The sequence below is a fragment of the Berghia stephanieae genome, chromosome 8 (assembly GCF_034508935.2).
Source record: "Berghia stephanieae isolate SIO BIC M18660-M18661 chromosome 8, UCSD_Bste_1.3, whole genome shotgun sequence".
NCBI lineage: Eukaryota > Metazoa > Mollusca > Gastropoda > Nudibranchia > Aeolidiidae > Berghia > Berghia stephanieae.
Genome location: NC_088367.1, coordinates 44679000 through 44698704, shown reverse-complemented (window position 1 = coordinate 44698704; position 19705 = coordinate 44679000). Strand labels below are relative to the sequence as shown.

Here is a 19705-nt window from a genome sequence, read left to right as displayed (position 1 = left end):
GGGTTATGGAATCACAAAACAAAAGTTTGGGATTAGGATATAAAAATCTCATCAGAATTACAGTATGGATTCACATCCGAGTACATTATGGCAAATAAGGAGACGATAATATGAAACTTTGATAGGCTCATAGACAGAAGAGGTAAACGGCAGAAACGTGAAATTTTCTATGAGGGCATTAAATCATACTTACATTGGTTATTAAGAGATTTGCATACCTCAACAGAACCGCCACAAGACCAATCAAACCTATTTTATAAGACAATACATATAAAAATTGGAGAACGTGAGATATATATATATATATATATATATATATATATATATATATATATATATATATAGAGAGAGAGAGAGAGAGAGAGAGATACAGAGAGACAGAGAGACACAGAGAGAGACACAGACAGACAGAGAGACAAAAGAGAGAGAGAGAGAGAGAGAGAGAGAGAGAGAGGTGAGGATGAAAGAGGATAGAAAAGTGGAGGTGGGGGGGGGGGGGGGTAAGGATATTTGTGATCCATACCCCTAAAAACGATGTTATGTCTGTATGGGTTTGGACCATCAGAATTGAGTTCATAGCCAGAAATAATAAGACATTTGTACCAATATTATATTCTGAGTAGGTAATTAATAACTAACTGGTAACTGTATTCACTAACTTGTGACTGTTTTTCAACATTCTCTTTTGCATATTCTTCTCAAAGGCCCTTGAATAATTTAAACCTAATCCTCTTAACCTTTAACCCATATGATACGACGAGAAAGCAAACCTCAAGTATAAATTTGTGTTCCCGATGAAGCCAGACTCTGGTGTCAAGTGTGGACTGAAAATGCCCCTTACGTCCATGATAAAGTCATCCCTTGTAGACCATGGCAACTCGTCTGATAAAGGTACCACGTCTTTCACGATGATAAAAGGACGCCCATGTCTTTCCTTGGCAGGTTTCACAAAGAAAAATGACTGTGGATTGCAAGGAGAAAATATTAGAATTCAGCTCAAAATACATAATTAATTCATCAATAATGTCCAAAACGCAGTTATTTCAAAACTACCCATTTCTCATTCAATCCTAGTAACCAGAACTGACTTAAATCAAGTCTAAATCTCCACTAGGTGTTTCGATGAATAAAGAATCTAAAATTGAAATACGGTTTAGAGTGGAAGCAGTATCAATCGTAATAGTAAAAGCAGTCGCAGCAGCAGAAGTAGTAGTAGTAGTAGTAGTAGTAGTAGTAGTAGTAGTAGTATTAGTAGTAGTAGTAGTAGTAGTAGTAGTAGTAGTAGTAGTAGTAGTAGTAGTAGTAGTAGTAGTAGTAGTAGTAGTAGTAGTAGTAGTAGTAGAGTAGTAGTGTAGTAGTTGTAGTTGTAGTAGTTGTAGTAAGTAGTAGTAGTAGTAGTAGTTAGTAGTAGTAGTAGTAGTAGTTAGTAGTAGTAGAGTAGTATAGTAGTAGTTGTAGTAGTTAGTAGTAGTAGTAGTAGTAGTAGTAGTAGTAGTAGTAGTAGTAGTAGTAGTAGTTAGTAGTAGTAGTAGTAGTAGTAGTAGTAGTATTAGTAGTAGAGAGTAGTAGTAGTAGTAGTAGTAGTAGTAGTAGTAGTAGTAGTAGTAGTAGTAGTAGTAGTAGTATAGTAGTCAGTAGTAGTAGTAGTAGTAGTAGTATAGTAGTAGTAGATAGCAGCTAGCAGTAGTAGTAGTAGTAGTAGTAGTAGTAGTAGTAGTAGTAGTAGTAGTAGTATTAGTAGTAGTATTAGTAGTAGTAGTAGTAGTAGTAGTAGTAGTAGTAGTAGTAGTAGTAGTAGTAGTAGGAGATGTAGTAGTGGTAGAAGTAGTAGCAGCAGTTGCAACAGCAGGAGCAGTAATAGCAGAAGGTGAAGGAGAAGGGTAGAGAGAGTGTGTGAGAGTGTGTGAGAGAGAGAGAGAGAGAGAGAGAGAGATAGATAGATAGATAGATAGATAGAGAGAGAGAGAGAGAGAGAGAGAGAGAGAGAGAGAGAGAGAGAGAGAGAGAGGGAGATAGAAAAAGAAAGGGGGGGGGGGGAAATGCAGAGACGGTGAAAATACATATCTGTGACTAACCTCTATTTTCTTTGTCGTTGTAACTTTATTCTTTTCCATGACTACCACAGTGGCTGAAATAAATATCTCTCCAATGGGCAATGAGTACTTGGGTAAGTAAAATGTCTCCCCCACATAAGAAAAATCAGCGGGTCGGAAGGAATACATGGACAAGAATGCACCAACATCAACCTAGAATTGTTCATAAAACTAATGTGAGAACACGTTTCAATATTTTGTTCTAAATGAACAGATAAATATGCGTCACAGTGACAAACTAGGAAGCAGGCACTAGTGAAAGATATGAGTAACTTATCTAAATATGCAGCAGCAGTATTATCCAAATTGGCTGAGTCAGTCTATAATAATGAAGAGGAATTTGAAAATAAAAATAAAAATGCAGAAATTACTTTGATATACTATTTCAATAATTTAAATAAATATTTTTTTTGGAAAAAGTTTGATAATAATGCACAAAAACAATTCTAATTAAAAGGACCAAGAGTAAATGTTGTGTAAGAAATTCTAATAACAAAGAATGGACCATGCAGAGCAGACTTGATTTTCATCTTGATTTTCTGTGCGGCTATGTGGTCTAGTGGTATGACACTAGCTTTCGGATAGGAAGGTCCTGGGTTCGAGCCTAGCTCGGCGCATAGTTGAGTCCTTGGAGAAGGATCTTTACTCACATTCTCTCACCGTACTCAGGTGTAAAATGAGTACCTGGCTGTTAACAGCTTTGTCTCTGTCCGAAAAAATTGTAATATCGCCAAACAGGCTTTGTCCCGTCCTAAATATGAAATGTTGCTCTTGGCCAGGGACCCGTTGTAAAGTGCTTTGAGCACATTTAATTGATGTTGCGCTATATAAAAGTTCATTTTTTTTCCTCTTATATATAAAACATCAGCAGAAGCGTCATTGTCCTATTTTTTCCACATATTTCACACGATTTATTTTAATGTCGTCGGGAAACAGAACAGAAACAATGGAACATGTTCAGTACAAATTTCAATCACCGAAGAAAATATAGATTTCCTCAATTAATATATTAGCTCAAGTACACACACACACACACAAAATAAAGATAAAAAACTCAATGACCCTGTTTTTACAATCAAAAGTTTATAATAATCCACTATAAAATGCAGTCAATGATGGATACAGACATTTATTCAACGTGCAAAAATCCCCTTTTTTTCATAATTTTTCTGATTTTCAGTAAATTAATCCATTTCCATATTGGGTATTAAAATGTAGGGGGAAAATTGTAATAGAATTACAATATATCAGATCATCACTAGTTATCCCACGCATTCGTACAAAGGTGGGAACAAGATCCTTTTCTTTTGTCCGTCTATATGAACACCATTCCACAGAGCATCCGACAATCCAAATCATTGTCTGTTTTCAAGAAATCCTTGAAAACATTTCTTTTTTTGATGTCATGTACTTTAAATATTGTTTTGTGTTGATGTAATTTAAAGCGCCAAGAGCCTTATTGTTGAGGATATCATGCGCTCTATAAGATTTATATTTATTATTTATTATTATTATTATTATTATTATTATTATTATTATTATTATAAGAACAAAGACATTAAGTTAAAAAGTCGCTGTCAATTTATATCTAGAAAACTTGTATAATTTTTGACTTGCAAAAAGGAGGCAAAGAATTACAATGCTCACATCTGCTTACCTTAGATACCAAGCTCATGTTAAAGCAGTTATTGTTAAACACTTGGATGGATCTCCGAACTTCCCACTCTGTTAGCCTTGAAGGACATTTTGTCTGGGCATAAAAAATATTGTACTTGAAGAATTGGACCTATGACACAGGGAGCCGGATTTTATATCGGTTCCTAAAGCGTAAATCGTTTGGATAGGACGCTAGTCTATCGCAAAGTACTTTCCGCTAAATCTAACAGACTCAGCTACGCATTTACTCTTGGGTAGGCAGGGGGGGGGGGGTCAATAAAAAACCGACCACGGTCCGTTTGAGTGTGAAGCGAATGTTCTACCAACTGAGCTATCGGGACCCCCTGGACGTCTGTTAAAGACTTTTTTTTTTTATTCATTACAACTCTTATGTCAAACACTAGATGATGGAAATCATAATTCCCTGGAAAATTATCATGGAAAAACTCCTCCAGTACAGGTGTCAGATATCATCAATGTTTACACAATGTATGACACTCGCTTTCGGATAGGAAGGCCCTGGGCTCGGGAAATAGTAGAGTCCTTGCAAAAAGGCTCTTTCCTCTCACCTTACTCAGGTTGTAAAATGAGTACCTGGCCGTTAACAGCGTTGTCTCTGTCCGAAAAAAAAAGATTGTAATATCGCCTAACAGGCTTCATGTCATGTCTCGTCATACATATTAAGTGTTGCGGTTGGCCAGGGACCCCTTGTAAAGCGCTTTGAGCACGTTCAGTGGATATTGCGCTAAATAAATCCTGGTAGATACACACCTCCTCGTATTCCTAAGATCTCACTGTCAATTATATTTATACGTTACCAAAAAAAGGATGTAAAACTTATACTGATTATGCATTTATGCATGTTGCTCCCGCTGTCTGTGGTCTAGTGGTATGACATTCGCCTTCGGATAGGGAGGTCCTGGGTTCCAGTCCCATTCTAGGGGGGGGGGTGTGCATAGTTGATTCCTTGGAAAGGGCTCTTTACTCACATTTTCTCACAATACTCAGATATAAAATGAGTACCTGGCCGATAACAGCGTTGTCTATGTCCGAAAAATTGTAATATTGCCTAACAGGCGTCAAGTGTTGTCCTACATGTTAAGTGTTGCTGCTGGTTAGGGACCCCCTACTATTATTGTTATTGTCACTATCATTATTATTATTATCATCATCATCATCATCGTCATCATAATCATGATCAACATCATCAACATCATCATCTTCATCGTCATTATTATCATTATTATTATTATTATTATTATTATTATTATTATTATTATTATTATTATTATTATTATTATTATTATTATTATTATTATTATTATTATTATTATTATTATTATTATTATTATATTATCATTATTATTATTATTATTATTATTATTATTATTATTATTATTATTATTATTATTATTATTATTATTATTATTATTATTATTATTATTATTATTATTATATTATTATTATTATTATTATATTATTATTATTATTATTATTATTATTATTATTATTATTATTATTATTATTATTATTATTATTATTATTATTATAGACTACGATTATGCCACCACTTAACAGATTGATGTAAAAGTGTTCTTGAATATTTTATTAAATTTTCCATGTACCAATAGTTGCTCATCATCCTAACAAATTATATGACTTACTTTGACTTAGCGCCTTTCGCCTTCTGGTCGTCTAATTATGACTCCTCAGCCACCTTTTCAGTGTGAGTCTCTACCACCTTTCTTTACGGTCTTCTGTAATTGATCTTCGGCTACATATTTTCTACGTTGATAATTTGTGCGTTTGAGGTTTCTGCTAAACACTGGGTCTCTTCTTAATACATGGCTGAAAAGTTGCCACAAAGCCTCTAATATTTGAAGAGAGAGAGAGAGAGAGAGAGAGAGAGAGAGAGAGAGAGAGAGAGAGAGAGAGAGAGAGAATCGATAAATAAGACATGGTTGAGACTGTTTCCTTGGGGTGTACCGATGTTAGGAAAGAAATATTCTTAGAGGCACCATTTACTAAATAAATTATATATGGGATGTTAATAGGCAGAACAAATAAAAGGGGAAAAACAGCAAACTTGATTTAAGTACTTACCAACGATAATTCGTATGCTTTAGAGTCACTTAGATTTGCAGCTGTAAAGTAAAATATGATTACAATGATGAATAGGGCGTCTTGATGCTTCAGTTGGTAGAGTACTCGCTTCACATGCATAGGGGCTGTGATCGATCCCGGATGCAGTCAAAAAAAATTTCAGACCTCCCTGTCCAACCAGCAGGTGATTGGGTAGCTGGGTCTGTAGATCTGGTGGAAAGTACTTTGAGATGGACTAGCGTCCTATTCAAAGTATAACAAACATTAGTATTGTCCATATCACGCTATAGAAACCGGGATTAACTCCGGCTCCATGGTTCTATTGACTCTGAAGGTCTACAATGATGAATTGTTTTATCCTTGTTAGTTTTCATATCTAAACAAGACGGGGAAAAATCATCAGCGTCAATAATAGAATTAAAAAAAAAAAGACAGACCTATCTACCATGTCATATCATATCAAGTACATCAACCTGTTGCAGAAATCAATCAGCCATCAGGTTGCTCAAATCCTTTCTGTCAAATGCATATCGAGACTTCTCACACATGTCATTGTTGTCTCCTCCTCTACTTCTCATCCCTTCTAGTTATTTATGTTAGATCTTTTTTTCCTATTTCATTCTTTATGTAAATTACTGTGGTGTAGCAAATACATATGTAAAGGCTTGTGATCTTATATAGCGATTTTTATTGCGTTGTTTAACATGTTTAACAATCCAACTTACATTTTCACAAATTGCAACCAAACAAATTCTATGTCCAAAAATATTCAAATAAAAGATGGTGAGTACATAAGGTTTAAAGTGTGCAGCTCATAGTCAAGTAGAATCAGAATAATCCCGTTTTCCTCGAAACATCCTCTTTTATCCCTATCAAAATTTTACCCACAGTTCCATTGTTTCCACGCCCCCTTGCAGTTATTGACAGTTCCCTGTCAGTCTATAATCCAACCCTAAGAGTAAGACCAAATCATAATCAAACCTGAAACGTCAATTCCTACATATTGATGTTAAACCCCGCCTTTTATGATATAACATTATTTTGATAAATGCCCCTTTCACCTGTTTCAACACCCCTAAACCAATTTAAGAATGATTGATTAAATAGTACTCAACATGATAACCTGTCCAGTAACTTTGACATAAAAACTGCCCAAACCTATCATGCATGGACCAAGTTTAACTGATATGCCTGCATTATGTACTCACTAAACCCATTTGCTGATATATAATTGACAGTTTGCACCAAATGTCTTAGATAACCTTTTGCATAGGCTTACTCTCTTACATACGCCCCTTTCGTAGAATTTAAATTGACTTAAAACAATTTCAATTAAAAAAAAACAGTAAGAGATTAAATATATATGTAATGTCGAATTAAAATGTAATAAACAAATGTAAGAAATAGTCTATTTTAAAAATAATGATAAATACTTATACCAGTTTAATATTTAAAAACTTTAAACTTTAAATTCTAAAACACCCAAAGTTGATTACAACATTCATATATATCGATTATAGGTTTTATAGTATTACAACATTGATAAATTCACAAACATCAAATTTGATTACAACATCGACAGTAAGATATCAAGTAATTAAAAGTTCAAAGAAAAATTATCTTTTCATCTTAAATTCCATCTTCATAGCAATACAAGTGTTAATTCCCGTCATATTTAATCATATATCCATATTCTTGCTTGAAAAAGAATGGTTCAATTTCCATTTGTGATATACTCACGTTGTCTTATTCAATCTCAAATTCAACTCTATACGACATGGGTGATAATCTCAGCTTCCATGTATGTTTACTCATTTACTGTCATCTCAAAACCAATACCTTTGACATTCCCTTATATTGTATGATTCCATTTAAACAACATTATTACATTAATTCCAACTTATAATATGTGGTACAAATAATGTTTTATAGACATCTAGATTCAAATACGAAGAATTATATTTCAATTAGTAATAAAAAATATTTAAAAATAAATCATAATAATAGCATTATCATCATTTTAAAATTCAAGTTGAAGTTATTATCATTCATTGTTCATTGTTGATGTTTCAATTTTTAAGCTTTTTAAATCATCAGGGTGTAGTTTGAAGTCAAAATGTTCTTTATGGTCATCCATCAGAGGTAACAAATTTCTCCGTAAACAGTTCATCTTGAGAATGATTCATCCGGTGAAAATTGTCAGTAATTGTTAATTAAGTCATTGTCTCCATTTAGAATGAGTTTTCATGTAATGAAAAAAATATATCAACTATAAGAGTTGAGGTGATTGTATCTAGTCTACGTGTTGCATTGTTGTGTGTGTTATGGTCACTGAATAGCCCAAGTGTCATAAATTCACTTTATTTATTGGTAATTAATTAAAAACTTTTTCCTCTGTAAATGTCTTAGAATTATCACAATAATGTCTTCACATTCAAATATTTAGCGTTGAATAAATAATCAAACAATAGTCTGTCCGGCTTGTTCACATCACATATTTAGTGTTTGTAAATAATCAGTCATTAGTCTGTCCGACTTATACATATTTTGTACAGTGTAAATAACTGAATAAGTAAAATCTAACATAGTATGTGATTGTGGGCTGTTACTAAAGTGACCAACTTTTGCAATTAGTGTGTTGTATTTGTTCGAGTCTTTTGAATTGGGACGAAAAAAGACTCTACAGGTAGCAAACGTATGCTTAACCTGTTGGGTTGTTTCTTGGTCTTGTGACGTCGCTGTAATCCATTCATCTCCGGCATCTGGGTCGATTCTCCTCGTAGATATTTGTGGTTGTCTTGTGTATACGTTGAGTCTCATTGTAGATGAAATTGTAAAAATTCAAGATTAACTGTGTGCGAGAAGTTTGACTTATCCAGCAAGTCAAAAGAAAGTTGTGAACTCAGCCATGTGTTGACAAAGAGTTCTTGTGTAGTAGTCGACAGAGGTCGTGTGTTGTAATTGTCTGTGTTTGTTGATCGAGTTTTGATGAGGTGGCATGTGAGTACACACCAGGTAGATGATGTAATCTGTAGAGTACCGGTGGGTGACGTGAGTCCAAACACCAGGTAGATGATGTAATCTTGCAGAGTACCGGTGGGTGATGTGAGTCCACACACCAGGTAGATGATGTAACAATAACGTAGTCTAGTAGTGTATGTAGTAGGGTCGAATAAGGTCAACAATATTTTCGTTATTTGAACGCAGGTTGTTGAATATCATACGATAATGAATCCAAGGAAATCGCTCATGTGGCGTTTTGCGATACTTTTTCCTGCATTGTCTTATATACATATATAGCCTTTATCTTTTACAATGATACTAAGACAGGCTTTATTATAATATTCAATGTTTATAAGTTGTAGATATGGGTGCTGCACACTTGTATATTGACATAAGTTTAAATTTGAATACGCTCACCACTGCATACGAAGGATGTAGTATTGTTCACAATTGGACATCATTTTTGTAAAAACAATCGTATCTTGAACGTTTATGTAATTATTGACATCGTACATCGTTGGGTATTGTTGTCGTAGAAAATACAAGTAATCCAATTGTTCAATAAAGAATGTAAATATAAAATGGTTCATGGAAGAAATCTGTGTTGATACAGATATTATTTTATAAATTCTGTCAAGTTTGTATAAGTTGGAAGGTACGATGTAATTGAGGTTGCTGTGTAGTTTGTAGTCTGTAGATTGTGTTGATTCTGGACGTATCAATGACGTAGTGGTTGTCGAGATTGTTACTCCATTTCAAGGTATCCGTGGATAGACCAAAGGGATTAAGACATTTCCAGACCTCTGTTGTGGCTGTGTTTGAGTTGCCTCTGTCGTTGTCGCCGTCATTAGCGTTTCAGTCACTTCCGATTCACCAGGTGTGTCTTGTTTTGACATCGCCATTACTTCAGTTGGGTTCAAACTTGAATTTTCCCGCTTACTCAATCCCTTTCCTAACCATGATAAGACTTTAGGCACAATTATATCCCGTTTTAACAAGCCTATTCCAACCATTATTATGACAGCTAATATACTTCCTGCTAATAATGCAACTAATTTCCACAAAGTTAACCCTTCACTAATGGTGGTCTCATTCATTGCATTTATATCATTTATCAAACTAGACATGTCAATGTCAGCAACGTTATCCAAGTTCTTTATATCCCATGTTTGATTATATTTATTTATCACCCTGTTCAGAGGCTCCCACAAAGTATAGGATGAACCAGAAATTTTCATTTTGAGTGCTGAGAAATTTGCTCGTACATTAATGGTGGAGTTCATTGTGTAATATGAGGGAAGTGTAACATAATCACTATTAGCAGTACATCCTAAAGGCAATTTTACGACATCAAGTGGAGGTTTTGTACGTAATGTAAATGAACTAATCGTTTTGTCTTCGCAAAGTATTGTAAATCGCAATGGAAATACTGACGTTACAATCCACAGACCCTGAGAGATATATTTAGCTTGTGGAAGGTTTTCATTAGAACTTACAGTTACCTTACAAAGCTTTTTAATATTTTCTTTGTTTTCCAAAAACAACGCTATAATACAAAATTTACTAACATTAATGGGGTAAATCGGACTTTTGAATTCGCAATACGGCAATTCAGGTTTTGCACACGTGTCTGCTTCAATTCGAGATAACAAAACGTATTTAGTTTTCTCTTTATTGATCGCAATAGCATTAGCTTCTAGTTCATATTTTGCAACCATAAACTTAGAATTATATTGATAAGTGTTCGTGTCTTGTGACAACATATTAAGATTTGGGATTGGTAAATTATGGACCGCAAAGATTTCCATTTTTCTTCCATTATTTACTAGTGGTACAGAAATCATAATCAAAAGGTTATTGTCTTCAAAGCTTGTTGAACATGACAATATTTTGTAATAATTCCATAATTGTGTCAATGGATCTATTGGCAACGTTAATGATAATGGCAAATTAGATTTTATTTCCACTAACATATTTATCAGTAACTTTGGTGGAAGCACTGATGGAGATAATTTTCCCATCGACACTACAGCAATCTGTAATTGCAAATTTTCCAAACGTGCTATTGTTTCTAACATCATTTCACGAATGTCGTTAGCAATTTTGTCTAATTGTATATAGACACTCACAAAGGTTTTAAAACCTCCCAAATCGGTTTTTAATTCACTGTAGCCTTGATTCACTTGTCTATATAGTCGAGCAAGTCCAACATTTATTTTATTAATTCTCACTCTATTTTTAACTATTTCTGCATGCGACATGTTAATGAAAGACAAACTTTCTTTAACAATATGTTGGATTTTATTTTGACTTTGTTTCAACTTTTTCATCGCCTTCCGAATATTTCTTAAATCACTTTCACTCGTAGTACCAAATAAAAAACTCATTGCCTTGCCTACGAAGGGAAGCAATGATCTCTTGTTCCTTTGATTTAAAGATTTGTAACTTTGAAAACTATTTGTTATTTCGTATTTCATGTTTGTTATATGCTCCAGTTCATGTTTGATAAATTCAAAATGAACCCGATATGGTGGTTGCATCCTTCCTATGTCACTTTTTATTGCCCCAAAAACTAATTTTTCTAGCTGTGACGCCTTCTCAGAGAAATCGTTAATTAAATCTTCATACGGTTGTAAACTTAGGACCAGCGTTATGATCCATGAACTTCGTGAGGAACTGATTTCCTTTACTTTGTCAAACACAACATTTTCTTTGACCACAATAGCTTTGGTTAGAAACAGGGAAAGGTAAAGGGTAATGAACACCGACTGATGGTTCGTGCCCCACCTGTGGACAAGTACAAACATCAACTTAAATCACACCATTCATAACTCAAGGTTATTGGTAGTACATAATATTAACTTCATAAATATTACATTTATAGAGGTATCATTAATACTGTACAGTTATAAATCATAACATAAAAGATAAAAATTTTGATTCTTTTGTATGCTTCGTCAACGTTCTTTCGTCCGATCGGTACTTTCTTTAAGAAAATAATATTCTTCTCATTTTCCTTTTTTTTTTTAATTTTTTTTTAAAACTGATACTTTACAAGCTAACCGCTTGTGTCACAATCATTATCAGCTGTCTGACTTTTCAGTCTTATTTCATAAACCAGTATTATTTTCTTTACATTCACTTTGAAACCTTTTAAAATTAAATATTCAGTCTCTTATATATTTGACAATACAGTCTGATTATAATTCGTAGTTTCTTATATATTTGACAATACAGTCTTGATAACTTTGCAAATATCATCGACTTTGCGAGTCGAAGTAGCAATTGGTCTATTTTTACACTGGATTTCATGAACATTTTTTCTGCTCCTTGTGTTTTTATAAGCTTTTGTTCTAAGTCGTTTTTGTAATTCGAACATAGGAATGCCATCTTCAGATTGATCTGAATCGTCCAAGACTTTACGTTTATTAAACGTTTTCATAATACTATCTTCTTGTGCTGGTGTACCTATCATAGTGGTAGGTTGGTTGGATTCATAATCCATTATCTCTTCCTCATCAGCTAGATTTTCCTCTTCATTATCAATCAAATTTTCGCTATCATTATTCACAAAATTTGGATTTGGTTCGTTTAATTTTGGGATATCAGTTCTCTCATTATAATCATAAATGATAGTGTTTTGACTACTGTCTGAATCATTACTTTCGTTATCACTATCCTCCGGTGGTGATTCTGCAAGTGCTGCTTTACGTAATATTCGTCGTCCTTGTTGTGGCTTTATTTGCCATTCAAGATTTGCTAATCTAAGATCATTTGCATGCGCTTTTATTATCCTGTTAGTTAATTGATTTTTTATCAAAAAGGATACTGGTGTTGTTTGTTTAACTATAATGTGATGGGTCAGCCAATTATTTTCTAGTTTGCTGGATTTAGCATGATTACGATAATATACAGGATCTCCTACTTTAAGTGTTACGTCCTTTCTGTTTTTATTTATGACTGTATTTTGTTTACGCCTCGCTTCTTTCGTGTTCTTTACAAGTGTCATAAACGTACGATGTTGATTTTCTAACGCGATTTTATGGAATTCCTCACCTTCGTATTTTCTTCTGGGTTTTAACACATTGTCTAGAGGGAGTACTGGGTCTCTATGGTATAACAAAAAAAATGGAGACATTTTTGTGGTTTTCGAAACATTAGTGCGTATTGCTAGCAATATATTATTCAAGTGTATATCCCATGTGTCAATATTTTCCTGCATTTTTTTTGCTAATAGGTCATGCATAGTCCTATGACTTCTTTCAACTTTACTATTTGCTTCGGGGTGATAGAAACTTGTTTTAATATGAACAATATTTAAATATTCAAGAGTTTCTTTAAAATATTTATTATCAAACTCTCGTCCGTTGTCTGTAGTAATTGATAATAAGCATGAATGTCTAGGTATTATTTCTTCTAGCAAAAGGTTTATGATACTGTCAGCCGTCTTATCTGGCACTGGAAATGCCTCCGGCCAACCTGAATATTTGTCTATAAAAGTTACAATATATTTATTTCCTGACAACGTTTGTTTGTAAGGTCCCGATAAATCTAAAGAGACGCTTGCCATAGGATAAGGTGGGATATCTGTATCTTGTATCGGTGCTTTTTGTTGTTTCATATTTCTTACTTTACATGTCACACATTCTCCTAGAATCTCATGTAACTCCTTATATAAATTTGGCCAATAATATTTTAATTTTATAGCATCGAACATTTTTCCTACTGACATATGCCCATTTGAATGATGGTACTGTTTAATCACATGTTGCTTTAAATGCTTTGGCACATACAGTCTTAATATTGGATCCTCATCTACTTGTGAAATATAATATAGAATGTCATCAACTACGATGAATTTATTATATAAAGAAGTATCAGCTGTTCCATCTGTTAATTTTGTTTTTATTTCTACTATATCTGAATCCTTCTGTTGTTCATCTTTTATATCAAAGTCGGGTAACGTAGGGCGTTCGTCATTATTTTCATCATGGACTTCGACATTTATAAATTCCTCGGGATTAAATTTATTTGAATTTAAAGTTGCGATTTCAACAGTGGTATCTTCATTTTCTGGCGGCGATCGAGATAACAAATCGGCACATACATTTTCTGATCCTTTTAAATATTCTATTTCACAGTCATAAGAGTTTATAGTTAACGCCCAGGCTTGAATTCTTCTATTTTTCTGTTCCGCACTAAACAAATATTTTAAAGGCTGGTGGTCTGTTTTTATTACAAATTTCGCATTATATAAATAATAATGTAATTTATTCAGGGCATAATGAATTGCAAAAGCTTCTTTCTCTGAAGTTGAATATGACTTTATTTGTGACTGCGACATTTTATGACTTAAAAAGTATATTGGTTTTTCACTGGAAATGCCTCGTATACACTCTTTTTCATCTTCACAACTTTGTACTAGAACTGCACCTACACATGTATCTGAACTATCAGTATACAGAATGTAAGGCTTGTTTGGATCAGGGTACGCGAGCAATGGAACCACAGTTAAACTATCCTTCATATAATCAAATGCTCTTTGACAGTTTTCATCCCAATTAAAACGTGCATATTTCTTTGTCAACGAGATGATCGGCTCGGCTATTTTAGCAAAATTTGGAATGAAACGCCTGTACCAACTTGTCAAACCTAAAAAACTGCGTGCTTGTTTTACACTCGCTGGAGGTTTCAACGATTTAATCGCGTTCACCTTTTCAGTATCAGGTTTAACTCCTTTGGTGTTTATTATAAAGCCTAAATACTTAGTCTCTGATTGTGCAAAACTACATTTGGATAATTTTAGTCTCAAATTATGTTGTAAAAGCCGATCAAACACTAATTGGATATGGTATAAATGATCTTCCAGTGTTGATTTTGTATAAATCAATATGTCATCTATATAAGCGGTTGTAAAATGTTCATACCCTATCAACAACTTATTTATCATACGTTGAAATATGGAAGGTGCGTTCTTTAAGCCGAATGGTAAAACGTTAAACTCATATTTACCTTTAAAACATGAAAATGAGGTTTTCGGAATGGAACTTTCACACATTGAAATTTGATGAAATCCAGATTTTAAATCAAATAATGAAAAATACTGACTATCTTTTAATTACCAATTATATCATCAATCAGTGGAATAGGATAACTTTTTATTCTCACTATTTTATTCAATGCCCTAAAATCAATGCACATGCGTGGTTTCGGTTTATTACCCAAACCATCTACTTTCTTTTCTACAAGAACTACCGGAAAATTCCATGGGCTAAAACTTGGCCTGATAATTCCAGCACTCAACATTTCATCTATCGTGTCACTAACATTATCTCTCTGTGATAACGGTATTCTATACGGGCGCAGGTTAATGGGGTCATGGTTACCTGTATCTATGTCGGCTTCTAATAGATCAGTACATTGTAAATCTGAATCATCAAACGCAAATACATTTTTATTTCTGAGAATCATTTCTGTCACTGGCTTCTTACATTCATCATTTACTATAATTTGTTTAATGAATTCCTCATCCGACTTAACTTCGGTTTTTGGGTTTAATCGAGGACAATCAATAGCGTTAACCACGCTCACCTCTTGTATTTTTCCAATGATACAACCTCTTTTCAACCGAACATATTTATTTGATAGATTTATTAGCTGTAGAGGAAATGTTCGTTTTTTATTCAATCTAATTATTGATGAGCTTATTTTAATTTCTGGCTGTTCGCTTATAAATCCCCTGTCTAACTCTATAATTTCATAACTTTTCTCCTCATCAAAATATGGATTTTTCTTTATCCTAGCCTCTACTAGATACACAGTTTTCGGTTTTATCTCTATGGTTTTTGTTTAAACGAGATACTGCTGACACGTGAATATCATTTTCTAACGGAACATAGGCATTCTGTATTCTCATTTTCCCTAGATCAAAATATAATCTAACACCATTTTTAACTAAAAAATCCCTACCAAGGATTATACTTCTATTCAAATCTGAAACTACGATAAAGCTGTGTTTTAACCTAATGCCAGCTATTTTAAAATCTAATTCTACTTCACCTAAAACATTTAGATTAGAACCATTTGCAGAACACAATGTTATGCGTTTTCTTTTTAATGGTGTTTTATACTTAAGGCTGTTATAAACTCGCTGATTAATTATACTAAGTTCTGATCCCGTATCTACAAGCGCTCTTATTTGTGCTTGTTGTATTTTAACGAGACAAGAATTTGGGTTATTTGAAACATTTAAACTGTAGACTGAATATTGAGAATTATTTTTTCTCCCCAAAGCGGTTTCGCTCTTTGAAGAGTTTTCTAGTTTTTTGTGTTTGGTTTATTAAACGTCCTAAAAGTTCTGTTGAATTCATGAAAACTTTGTCGATTCGGCTTATCCCATTCCTTGTTCCGATCAAAATTACCACCTGAATTTCCACGTCGATTATAATTACTGTAGCCACTTTGTGAATTTGAATTCATCGAATTGCCCCTTTGAGCACTTTTCAAACTTCGGCAATCCCTTTGGATATGTCCTAGCTTGTTACAAAAGTAACATCGGATAGGCTGATTTCTATGTCTTGTGTCATTAGTCACAACATTAATCTCCCTTCTTCTGCAGTTAACAGCAATATGTCCCTGTCTGCCGCATATTGTGCATACTTTATTTTTTGTTTTCATATATTGGACTTCCATGTCCTCTTCTTTACGCACATTAGAAGAAAATCGAGAAACGAATCTTCTTCTTAAATTTTGCTCCCCTATAGCTATTTTCAAAGCTGCATCTAACGTTTGTGGACTTTCTCTCAATATCCTAAATTTCATTCCATCATCTAACAGTCCGTCTACAAAATAGCTTACTAACTGTCTCTCCACGAGAGTTTTAGTTTCTGCTAAATCCATTCTAACATCTGCAAATGCCTCTGATGCGAGATTAAGCAATCTTTGATTAAATGCAGTAATTGTCTCACCGGGCTTTTGTTTAATCTGCCTTAACAGATTTGTTGCTTGCTCTGGACTCGTAATATTTGAAAAATGAACAGCTAACTCAGCTTTCAAAGCATTCCAAGTCTGTATATTATTTGAATTATCCTTTTGCCAGTGAACAATAAAATCACTGACAGGCCCCTTTGCTGTCATTAACGCAATTTTTATCTGGTTTATATCATTGTAACTATTGAGCAAGCTATATTTTTCAACACTCTTAATCCATTCCGCAAATTTGTGAGAAGCCCCGTCAAAGGGTTCTATCAAGTGACCTACTCCTTGATTTGAGATAGAACTCGACAATTGATCTAGTGTTAATTGTAAATTTTGTACTATTGTTGCTGCATCAATTACCGGATTTTCGGCCATTTTTGTTTGTTTTGTTTCTTAATTAATATCCCCTTAACTAATTCCTTGTATTTATTTATTTATTTACCTTCGGACACCGTGTTTCGAAATAACTTTAGATAACTTGGAGGAAACAGATATATTACGCTCATATATGGTGTAAACGTTTCTACGACAATAACCAATTATTTTTAAACATTTGATACAATGTACTAATTCTCTGTCTTCAGTAGTATCCCTTACTGCTATTATTTTATCAACACTTTCAAATTTATTACGCCAATATAAAGGTTCCTTAACATCCAAAATTTCTCTACAATACTCACACACTATTATAGTTTTCATTTCTGACTTTATTCTTTTTTTTTCGTTGTTAATAATTATTTATTTCTTTATTCATTATCTCTTACCAATATTCTTTCAATACACTCGCTGTATATTAAATATTTTCCTTCAAATGCCTCTATTTCTTCCAATGTTAAAGCTATATAATAATAACCTATTTCAGCATCACATAAATCTTTATCGCAATGAATGGACACCGTCTTACTCGTTTCATCTATAACATATTGCCCTAGTTTAATATCACTTATCTCATCGATAATTACGGTTCCTTGAGTATCACTAAAATGAAAAAAATTATCTTTTGATAAATATTCTGCTTCCCCAAAAACTTTATTGCAACCCGGGCATCTAATTGTAAAAAATTCTAAAAATTGTGCCATTTCTTGTTACCAAATAACATAACCACTAAACCCTCCTACAGCAAATCATGTTGATTTCTATTTCCTCGAGAACAGAAACATCCACATCTAATTCTATTTTTAATTTACCCTTTGTTCACTAGGCCCAACTTCATCGTGATATATATGGTCAATTTTAATATCCCTCAAAGTAATTCCTTCACTTTCTGTTGAACTTAATTCAGTGACTTCTATCCCTCTAATTATTTCTTTTACAGTACCCACTTCTATTATGTTTTCCCCGGGAATAAAAACTTTGTCTCCTACTCCTATAACTCCTGATTTAGCTTCAAATGATAACTCCCAAATTCCCTCAAATACAAAAATATAATCCTCGTCTAAATTTTCAGCATAACCTATACTTTTATAATTTTTTGATCTTAATTTATTTTGCTTTATTATTTTTAATTGTGGTAGTTGTTCTGGTTTCATTATATTAAGATAAAGTAATTCAAAATTTTAGCCAACTTCGTTAATTTAAAAACATCTTCACAAGAACACATCCTGGTCACGGCACCAAATTAGATACATATGTGGTGTAGCAAATACATATGTAAAGGCTTGTGATCTTATATAGCGATTTTTATTGCGTTGTTTAACATGTTTAACAATCCAACTTACATTTTCACAAATTGCAACCAAACAAATTCTATGTCCAAAATATTCAAATAAAAGATGGTGAGTACATAAGGTTTAAAGTGTGCAGCTCATAGTCAAGTAGAATCAGAATAATCCCGTTTTCCTCGAAACATCCTCTTTTATCCCTATCAAAATTTTACCCACAGTTCCATTGTTTCCACGCCCCCTTGCAGTTATTGACAGTTCCCTGTCAGTCTATAATCCAACCCCTAAGAGTAAGACCAAATCATAATCAAACCTGAAACGTCAATTCCTACATATTGATGTTAAACCCCGCCTTTTATGATATAACATTATTTTGATAAATGCCCCTTTCACCTGTTTCAACACCCCTAAACCAATTTAAGAATGATTGATTAAATAGTACTCAACATGATAACCTGTCCAGTAACTTTGACATAAAAACTGCCCAAACCTATCATGCATGGACCAAGTTTAACTGATATGCCTGCATTATGTACTCACTAAACCCATTTGCTGATATATAATTGACAGTTTGCACCAAATGTCTTAGATAACCTTTTGCATAGGCTTACTCTCTTAAATTACTAAAAAAATCATCTTATTCTGATCACCATGATTATTGTCTGAAATATGCTTTAACAGTCTGATGTCACGTCCGCCCAGCAACCAGCAGTTGGGTCCTGAACATAGAAAATCGGTACGTTTTATTCTTCATGCTGGCTAGAACTTTTTCACATGTTATGTGATCAGAATATATAAAAGTCAAAACATGATCATATTTTTAATGTTTTTCTCCTATGGATACATTTTTATGCTCGTCGGAGAAGTCCACCATTGTTCCGATAGTTTAGAACCAGTTACTAAGTTACTATGCGTCATTACGAGGGAAGTGACTGTTGAAGCCTATTATCTTTCCCCAAACTCTGGCTACTGCTGTTTAATTCAAACACCGGTCCTTCGTGATCCTAAGGGCTCTTCCATCTCTGTTTGGTTGATAAGAATAATATATACCACATAAAACGAAACAAATAAAACTAGCCCAACAGGCATTCTGCCGTACTCTGGATAAACACATATTTAAAAATTTGGCCAGACAAGCCGTCCTTCAAATATCGATCGATTTAAATGACTCTCAACCCTGATACCACTTGGCACCAACCGTTGTACTGACTG

General features: G+C 33.6%; 1 protein-coding gene across 1 annotated transcript in view; it reads right to left on the bottom strand.

Moving 5' to 3' along the window:
* LOC144979026 (uncharacterized) overlaps positions 1-19705 on the bottom strand; it is a 91800-nt gene that overhangs the window by 41007 nt on the left and 31088 nt on the right. Inside the window, exons 12-16 of the mRNA XM_078925641.1 lie at positions 5853-5893; positions 3751-3843; positions 2076-2246; positions 771-961; positions 194-249 (exon numbers count right to left, since the gene is read on the bottom strand). Of these exons, the coding sequence (XP_078781767.1) occupies positions 194-249; positions 771-961; positions 2076-2246; positions 3751-3843; positions 5853-5893 (552 nt within the window). The remainder of the gene's footprint in view (positions 1-193; positions 250-770; positions 962-2075; positions 2247-3750; positions 3844-5852; positions 5894-19705) is intronic.